The 9,541-nt window shown below is 34.6% G+C and overlaps 1 protein-coding gene across 2 annotated transcripts in view; it reads right to left on the reverse strand.

Annotated features, from left to right (window-relative positions):
* Nucleotides 1-9,541, reverse strand: part of LOC105223140 (sideroflexin-1-3) — an 11,261-nt gene continuing 1,720 nt past the window's right edge. For both annotated transcript variants that reach the window (XM_049448930.1, XM_049448929.1), the window contains exons 2-8: nucleotides 9,044-9,432; nucleotides 3,062-3,179; nucleotides 1,711-1,786; nucleotides 1,037-1,122; nucleotides 843-970; nucleotides 620-777; nucleotides 1-537 (exon numbers count right to left, since the gene is read on the reverse strand). In XM_049448930.1, the coding sequence (XP_049304887.1) occupies nucleotides 451-537; nucleotides 620-777; nucleotides 843-970; nucleotides 1,037-1,122; nucleotides 1,711-1,786; nucleotides 3,062-3,179; nucleotides 9,044-9,374 (984 nt within the window). In that variant the 5' untranslated portion in view covers nucleotides 9,375-9,432 and the 3' untranslated portion in view covers nucleotides 1-450. The remainder of the gene's footprint in view (nucleotides 538-619; nucleotides 778-842; nucleotides 971-1,036; nucleotides 1,123-1,710; nucleotides 1,787-3,061; nucleotides 3,180-9,043; nucleotides 9,433-9,541) is intronic.

Here is a 9,541-nt window from a genome sequence, read left to right on the forward strand (position 1 = left end):
TTTTTGATTGAAGTTACATTAATTCAAAAATAGTCTTTATTTTTGTATGCAATAACATATCTACGTTACACAGTTTTGTTTCTTTCTAAACAATTTCCTGTACAATACATTTAAAAATATAAAGAAAACACTTTAAATTAGTATTAATTAAGATATCATTAAGCATGAACATTGCTCAAATGAGGTATTTCTTTACAATGCTGCAAAGCAACGCTGGGTGAGAGCTGAGCAGAATTAAAACGTTTGCAAAATGACTACAAAAGATCTAAAGTACAATTAAATCGCGAACAACTATATAAATTTATTACATATAAATGCTAAGTAATTATACTTTTCTCTAACACAAATGCTCACGACGATAAGCGCTTGTCAGTAACTAAATGGAATTTTTTATTGTCCTTTAAAAATGCAGAGTCTCTAAAAGAAATTCTCAATAAGGCTGCTTTTGGCTTACAAGCCCTTGTTGAACCATACTTCTTTAAGCTCGGCATTGTGTTTTTTAATGTCTTGCTGCACGTCATCTTCCAGACGGTCCACCTGTTCAGTAGAAAACATAAAATTATCGATTAAAATAAAAATTTTCAACTTTCAACTTTTCAAAAAATTTAATTAAACTTACCCCGATTGCGGCGCGTTGACTGAAGAATGCACAGCCCAGCGGGGTGGCGAATATCAAGACGAAACCACAGAAGAGCGTCTGAATGGGAGCGCTGGCTTTGGGGAAGCGCTTGAGGAAGCCACGTTTCTCCAACGACTGTATCAACAGTGGCGTTAGCACTACAAATCGAAGAGATGGAAATTAAGTAAAATCGAATAAAACATGACTTTGACATAGAGCTCACCCATTCCTGGCGCAGCCATGGCAATACGACTAGCCACCACAGCTGTGATACCGACGGCAGCCGCCTTCTTCGAAACGCCCAACTCATTGTTCTTTTCGTCCAGCAAAGTGACGCCGTTTTTCAACTCTCTTTGAAGTTTCATTTAAAAGTTTGAATTAGTAAACTTAAAAAAAGTTTAATTGTTAATTACTTACTGCATGCGCATCATGGGCACATTGATGCAATTAGCTGCTGCCACAGCCGCAAGCGGCACTAGGCGTCCAATTAGCGGGTTTAAATTCTGCAATACAACAAAAAAGCGAAAAAAAATATACCGTTAATGAAAAGTACGTTCAAATAAATTTCAACTAAAGCTAAGAAATATTTATCGAATTGAGTTTGAGGGTGGTTATGTTGTCCATATAGCACTGCATGTCTTTTATATACCCTGAACAGGGTATTTACAACCCATAAGAAAACGTCGGCGACACTGTAAAGTATATAACTGATCAGCTCAGTTGATTTAGTAGTGTCCATCTGTCTGTATATACATATGCACAGTACTTCATCAGGTTTTGAAATTTTGCACACGCCCTTTTCTCCCCAATAAACTGCTTATTTGTCAAAAAAGTCGATATCTTTCCACAAGTCGATATCTCAGCACAAAATCAAGTTCATAAATGGAAACTTTTTGTTTGTGAAGTTTATTATAGCATTAGTACAACCGAAATAAACGTTTTTTTTTTCTTCTTGTTTTGTAACTACTTTCTGTTCACCCCAGTTTCGAATTAGGCCACAAGTAACTAATCGCACACTAGTGCCACAAATCATTTTGCGCCTAGAGGCTTTATCGAAAGGCCTGCTATTGCTTCAAGTTCTGACAACTCACCTTCACTAGCCGGTTGAGGGAGAGTGCTGTGGTCAGCGCGCCACCAGTGGCCAATACATATGAAGTAAGCAATTGCCTGCAAGAGAGACGCCATTAGATTCAATATCTTAAATATTCCACATATAACATACAAATCTCCAAATATACATAAATATGATGTACATATGTACATACAAATATCGCTTAAGTGATGTTTATATATACATATATATATGTGTATGTATGTATGTATGTATGTATAATTTAAAAGGCAAACAGATAAAAAGCGAAAGCGAAAATGTATAATGAGCAATTGAAACGATAACAAAACAACACAATTAGTCTGTTTGTCAAGTTATAATTTCTTAGTGGAGGCGCTACAAATATGTATATTTTTATCAAAGTTCATACATACATAAATCCTACATATAAGTACGCATGTACATATATAAATTGTGACAGAAAAGTACCCGGAAATTGTAATTAAATTCCCCGGATAAATGATAATTGAAAAAAATGTATTTTGCTGTAACAGTGCAGTGTAGGACTGTCCATAATTACTATGTAAAATATTAGTGCGATCTGTCAGCCAGTTTGTTTACATCAGCTGCTTAAGTCGGTACACCTCAGCAGTGCGTTGCGATTTTTACAATGGATAAAAATATCGACCAAATAATTTGCTTCAAATTTTGTATTTCTAACCAAATTTCGTATGCAGAATCGTTGCGAATGTTGAAAAAGGCGCGCGGTGAGTCAGTTTTATCAAAAACAGAAGGTACGACGGTCGAGAGAATGTTGAAAACCTGCCTCGTTCTGGACGACCTTCGGCATTTTCAACTTTTATTAAAAAAGTAAAAGATATCGTGCTTGAAAACCGTCAGGCAAATGTTAGAGAGATTGTAAGAGAGCTCGACATCTCTGGAGGATCCGTTCGAAGGATTTTGTATGAAGCATGTTCTTGCTCGATTCGTCCCGATAAAGCTGAATTAAAAAAAAAACCGTAAACAGCTTTCTTTGGACATACATAATCCTGCGAATTCCGATCTCAAATGCATGGAGAGCATTATAACTGCCGATAATTGGTTAATGAGTTTGACATGCAAACAAGTCAACAATTATCGGAATGGAACTCGTTTTCAGTCGATCGAGAAACTAAAACAAATTCGCTGAAGTAGCTGAAAGCCATCGCAAAAAGTGCTTATAAAAAGTGTTTCGAAAACTGGAAAAATCGTTGGCATAAGTGTGTCTGGTGAGGATTATTTTGAGGCGACAAAGCAAATATTGATGAATAATTAATTGATGATAATTAAAAAATTTTCGTTTTATTTACAATTTCCGAGTACTATTTTGTCGCAATGTTATTTGCACTTACTCTTTGGAAATGGGTGTTGATCCAGAGCGATTTGTATAGTTGACAACTGCGTTGAATGTCTGATTGACCCATTGCCAGAAGACGACTGCTGGTGTGGTCTTGTAGAATGACAGCATGCCTACAGGAAAATGACAACAATAAAACTTAAATAAAATGATGAAAACACAATAGTCAATAGCCAAATAGCATATTTGAAATGCGCATAATTTTTACGTATATTTATTTATCTTGTATTGTCTAGACGCAGCAACCCAGCCATAGCGAACAGTATTTGCATTATAAGTATTGGTCCAATATTGAAACATTTTTGGAAAAATTATTTGGTTCATATTTATATTGAAATTTTGAAATTCCAAAATTTTGAACGTGTTTTGCTAGGAACTGTGTTTTTAGAGTCGGCGAAGAAAATTTCTATGAAACGGCTGTACCGATGGACTTGAAACCTAAGACATATGGGTATTTGCCAGGTAATTATGATTCAATCATAATACGATTTTAGATAATAATTTAAATTTTTTAAGCCATTCGAAAAGGTACATTTTTTTCACAAAAAAAGCGACCTGTTTTGTAGAAGCCTCCATTAAAAAAAAAGTAAAATTTTAATGGTTTTTCGATCATTAGCTGTTATCATCTATTGTATCTAACATTTTTTTGTTACACGAAAATCTTTCTCCCATACAAACAACTTTTTTCGAAGTTCCTTCTGTAGATCAGCTACGGAATCAAGGAAATACCAATTTATCATTATTTGTATTCATTTAATAAATAACACGCTTCTCCAAAAAAAAGCAACAAAAAGTCACAAAAAGCGGACTTTTCCTGGCTTGCAAGTGGATATAACCCTTTAAATATACACATATGTACATATGTATCTATTTCATACCTTTGAGCTTTGTTATATATATACATATGTATGTTATATTTGATATGTTGAGGACAACGTCGAAATTGAAATTTTTTCGAATAAATATATTATGGATAGCCATGCATACATACATACATATATAAATACACAATTGATATTGCATTGAAATTGGTTAAAATTGCTTGATTGACGCAAAACCTTGATGACTTGGACCTCAGCAAAAAAAATCAGTAAATTTGCAAATAATATAAAACAACGTATTTATTTTCACGCCACGCTGAATATATTAAATAAAAGCAATTCAAAGCGAGATAAATAAGAACAAATTGTCACCTATGCAGGGGCGGATCCACGGGTGGGGAACTTATGGAGAGTTTCATTCATCTTTTATATCCTTAATTGAGTCAAAACGGTATCCTCAGAGTGGTCATATGAATTTGCTGAATAGCCAGAAGTTACACGAAGGTAAATCAGGCAAATGCGGTGGGGGCACGATATTTGTTGTGTAAATGTGGCGAAATGATCACGAATAACCGATGCAGTATGAGATGGTACTTCTTTGTTAAATATGTACATATATTCAGTCAGTAAAAATGGAAGAAATCACTTTTAGAGGTGTGATTAGTATAAATACAAATATTTCAGCATATCATTAAATCCTTTTATGCACACAAGTAGGCATGCCATGCAAATCGGCCCGATAGTATGCAAATTCGCGTTGCTGTTAAGCAATTAATCATCATTAAATGGAAATCAACAATTTCGCGCTGGACAACACCTTCGGCGCTACGTACATATACATATGGCCGGAGGATAGACTTTGGTGCTGGGCTCTGGAAGTGACCAACAACACGTTGCGTAAAAGCAACGCGAATTTGATTACCATCGGGCCGATTTGCATGGCATGCCTACTTGTGCGCATAAAAGGATTTAATGATATGCGGAAATATTTGTATTTATACTTATCCTACCTCACAGTTTATGAACAAATTTGTTATTAAATGTACATTGAGAAACGACAAATACTAATATTTTGATGCGAAATTTAGCATAGATGTCACTAACAGTACTACCAACTTACAGAAAAAAAATTACCGACTCGAAAAACACCCGAACTATAAATTAAAAATTCACCTTTCAATTTGATCACAGTAGTATAAGTATATAAGTGTTGAAGTACATATGTATATAAGTATTGAAGAAAACAGCCACGAGGAGAGCTCACTCATGGGAGCTGCGTTAGGACAATTGGTTTTGAAAGACATGAAATTGTTTTGATTGAAAAGATATATGAAATATTCAGAGAAGTTACAACATTTTTCCAAGCTTCAAGATTGAAACGTAAAACTGTTTTAGCTCAATTCTTGGGCAGAAAAATTGTGCAGCTTTGTGAGACAAGATGGGTACAAAGACATGATGCCGTTCATCAATTCACAGTCACCCTTCCAGAAATCGTTCAAGTACTGACAAAAATAAGCGAATGGAAGAATAGAACGACTGCAGTAAAAGCGTCGAATTTAGTCACAGTACTGTGCAACTTCGAATTTATTATTGGAATTTTTTGTCTCAGTGATGTTTTGTCACTGTTTTTTTCGAATGCTACACAGATGGCTGAAAATTAGATGTTGAAGTGAAAAAACCCAGAACATGTAATCGTCAGAGTCATCGAACCAATCACCCATCTCAAAGCCGTGAAGACTTTTACAGGGTTTCTGCATGCATTCCACTAATTGACACGGTCATGCAAGATTTAAAAACGCGGTTTTCCGATGAAGTTCTTGAAAGTTTCAATTTGAGTCAGCTGTTACCAAAATTTAACCTAAATTTGGAAGAAAAGGATTTAACTGTACTCATTGAATGTCTAGTTAGACGTTTTGGGAAAATCTTGTCCGGAAACAAAGAACTCCTAAAAACGAGGCTCAAAGCAGAAGTAGCGCTTTTTCAACAACAATGGAAAAAAATTACTTAATTACGTAAGCACTTGCGATAAGGATATACATATGTACATACATATATCCGTCGATTCATATGCTCCTTCACGTACTCTGCACTTTGACAGCCACAAATGCTAGCACTGAACGATCCTTTTCTTCTATGCGCCGAATCAAGCCTTAGCTCAGAACCACGATGCACCAGAAAAGATTGAACGGCTTAACACTCCTCAACATGAACTACGAAATTGCTATGGCACCAGAATAAATAACAGAAAGATTTGGTAAAATAAGCAAACACCGTGTTGATTTTATACTGTAAATCAAATGTTGGAACATGTGTAAAAAATAAAATTATAGTTAAACGTTAAACGTTTCTTAAGGGGGTATTCTAGTCTAGAAATTAAAAAAAAATCGAATTTTTTTATATTTTTTTTATATTTTCAAAGTTTAACTACTCAAGAATACGTGTACAAGAGGATTTTTCAAAATTCAAATTATTTTCGGAGATATAGGCATTTTTCTGACCCGGCATCCAAACTGGTTCCGCCGGAACGCGAAACTTTAAACGCGTTTTGCTCAAAACTGACATTTTCGGAACGATGCCCACGATTTCTCAGGTTCTACGGGACCGATTTACTTGACATTTTTATGGAGTCGTCTTTGTAGGCTTGTCTATGGTTGGAACTAGCCCCATCCCCAAATTTTTATTTTTATTATTTTTAAAAAATTCGAAAGAGTCAGAAAAATTGAAAATTTTTATCCCACTTTTCCGTAAATCCGACCATTGCGACATTATTCTAGATTAATAATCTTTTTTTCTTTTTGGTTTCAGATAACTAGGAGGGTTAAAATGTGGGCATGGTCACGTGGAAATTTTTAGAGACCCCCCACTTCATCAGCTCATAATTTTTGAAATTTTTTATTTTTTTTTAGTTTTTAATTTTTTTCTTTACTCTTCTAAAATTAACAAATAACTAATAAAAAAAATGGATATGAAAAAAATTATGGAAAATATTAATTTCCTTTTTTTACGACACTTTAAAAATCCCCTGAAATTCATGCTTCTAGACTAGAATACCCCCTTAAATCAATTACAAAATCATAAACCTTACTTTATTAAAACTTTTTAAAATGTTTTGTTCGCTTTTAGGCGCATGCATACTCGTACATATGTATAGTATGTACATCAGTTACAATTTGCAGCACATAGTGAGATATTGCACTATTATTGTTGCCGGCAATTGTTGTTGAGAGCATTGAAGTTTTTCGATGTCTCAGCAGTTCGCATTCATCCACTCAATACTTTTCAAGGAATTTGATGAACTCATGAGTGCTAATCTGAGTAAATGAACATGTGAAGCACCCCTTACTAATTTTTCATCCATTAATGATTTTATGAATGAATAATTTGTTATTTAGCAGTGATCTTTGTGTGAATGTATGCTTTTAAAAGGAACCATTATAATATTAATACTATTACATAGCATGTGACTCTAATATTGATTTTTTTGCTTAGCCATTATTTCAAAAGAAAAAACAAGTTGAAATTGATAGCCAAATGCAAACAAAGAATAAAGTTATTTTTTTATTACTAATTTCGGAATAAGAAGGGTATCTAGGCCTCTATCTTAAGTTATTTATCTAATATAAAGTGTGAGTAAAATAGATAAAATTATTCTTAAAAAACTAATCTCAAAATCAGAATTAATAAGTAAAGAAGAGCTAAGTTCGTTATAACCGAGTATTTCATACACTTGCAACTTGCAAGGATTAAACTAGGGAAGTACCATCAGGTACAAAAGACCTATTAATTACATATATACGGTATACGGTGAGTTTTCATCGAAATATGCACCGTTATAAGAAAAACACGCACTCTCAAGTTTATTAAGATAACTTACATAGTGGCCGATATACGCGGTATAAAGTCACCCGGAAGTTCAAAATTGTTGTATTAGGTATATGGGGGCTAAAGAAAGTCTTGAAAAAAAAAACCAACCCCTTTTCAGCACAGCACACAGGCATACTACCATCAAAAAACGATTATCTCTGAATTTCAGTTAAAAATCCTACAGATTGACCAATATTTTCGGTTATAACTCAACTAAAGATACTGGGGTCCAAATATTCGGTACGTAGGAGCTTGAAAACTTTTTTTCGAACTTGGACAATTTTTGGCCATAAGGTGGCATACTCTAAAGGTATTATTCATGCAAAGTTTTATCCCGTTATATGAATTGCTTCTTGATTTGTACACTCAAAAGGACTAACATAAAAATATCAGAGAAATCCAAATTTTAAATTTGGCGGGTCTCGAGATTTCTGTTTTCATCTGAAAGCGAGCATCGTCCAATTTTGAGCGGGGTTTTAGCCGATTTCATCCATTTTCGCGTTGGTAGTAGTTCTTATAATATTTGCGCTTGGTGAATTTGGTTGTTGTAGCTTAAGTGGTTTAATAGATACTTTGCTACTGCGATCGCCTGTGCCAAATTACTGTTCTATATTTTAATTTAGTGCTAAGTTATGGTATTTTCGAAGCTCTCGCTTAATGGCGTTTTGTGGGCGTGGCAGTTGTCCGATAACGCCTAAGCCGTAGTTTTTGCCATGCATTTTTCATCATTATATCTCAATTTTTATTCAAGTTACAGCTTACACGGACGGACAGACAGCCGCCCGGATTTCAACTCTTCTCTTCATCCTGATCTTTTATATATATACATATATTAGTTTTATTATAATTCAGATTTTCTGGATAACAAAATAAATAAAAATTGAATTTTAATTAAAATATTTATTTTATTAGTATTATTTGCAACACTTATTAATTAAATTATTGCGTGTTCCGATTTTTTTCTTCAAACTTATTAATTTATAAGAGAACTCTTCAACCCCTTTCTCCTAAATTATGAAAAAATTTCTAATTTGGCTTTTTATAGCTTAATTTATGTTCGGCAAAAACGACACGAAGTTTATTTGTTGCTATCTCCTAATACCTAGCTGACATTCGCTTTAAATAAAATAAATAATTATTTATAGAAATAAACGCTTTAAATCGTTGCTATCAGTTCAATGCCATTACTGCCCGAAATTACTGTTGATAACTCATATAGTTTGAGTCTTTAAAATTTATTCTCACTCATCAAAAAAAAAAAATAAAATAACTGAAAATATGCTCGTACTTACATCCTGTAATCAGCGTATTCATTGGCACTTGAGCCGACATGCGACCAATAATCAGCGATTTCTCGCCTGTCTCCGGATGAAAGGCCGAATCGTACAGGTACTTGGCACGCCACAGCTCCTCAACGCTGCCGCATTCCTGCACCGGTTTGCCGGCACGATAACTGTGTACGATGCGCTTGGCGCGCTCCAACTCCTCGTTGGTGGCTAAGAGATTCAGCGGATTGGTGAGCAGGAAGAAGTGCTTGGCACGATTGATGTAAGTGCTCTGGTCATATTTGGGCTGATCGATATCGATGGCAGGCAGTGGTGTGACGGCTGCAGTTGATGACATGTTTGTGATATTGCCGATGTGTGTGCGGTGGTGGTGGCAGTGCTGTTTTCACGTAATGCTGCAAATAGCAATAAAGGAATAAATCATATGTCCTCGTATATATTTCATAAAATTTTAAATAAATGTTTATTGATGGTCATTGAGCTAAATAACTCATATGCCTTGTG

This window comes from Bactrocera dorsalis, chromosome 2 (assembly GCF_023373825.1).
Source record: "Bactrocera dorsalis isolate Fly_Bdor chromosome 2, ASM2337382v1, whole genome shotgun sequence".
Lineage (NCBI taxonomy): Eukaryota > Metazoa > Arthropoda > Insecta > Diptera > Tephritidae > Bactrocera > Bactrocera dorsalis.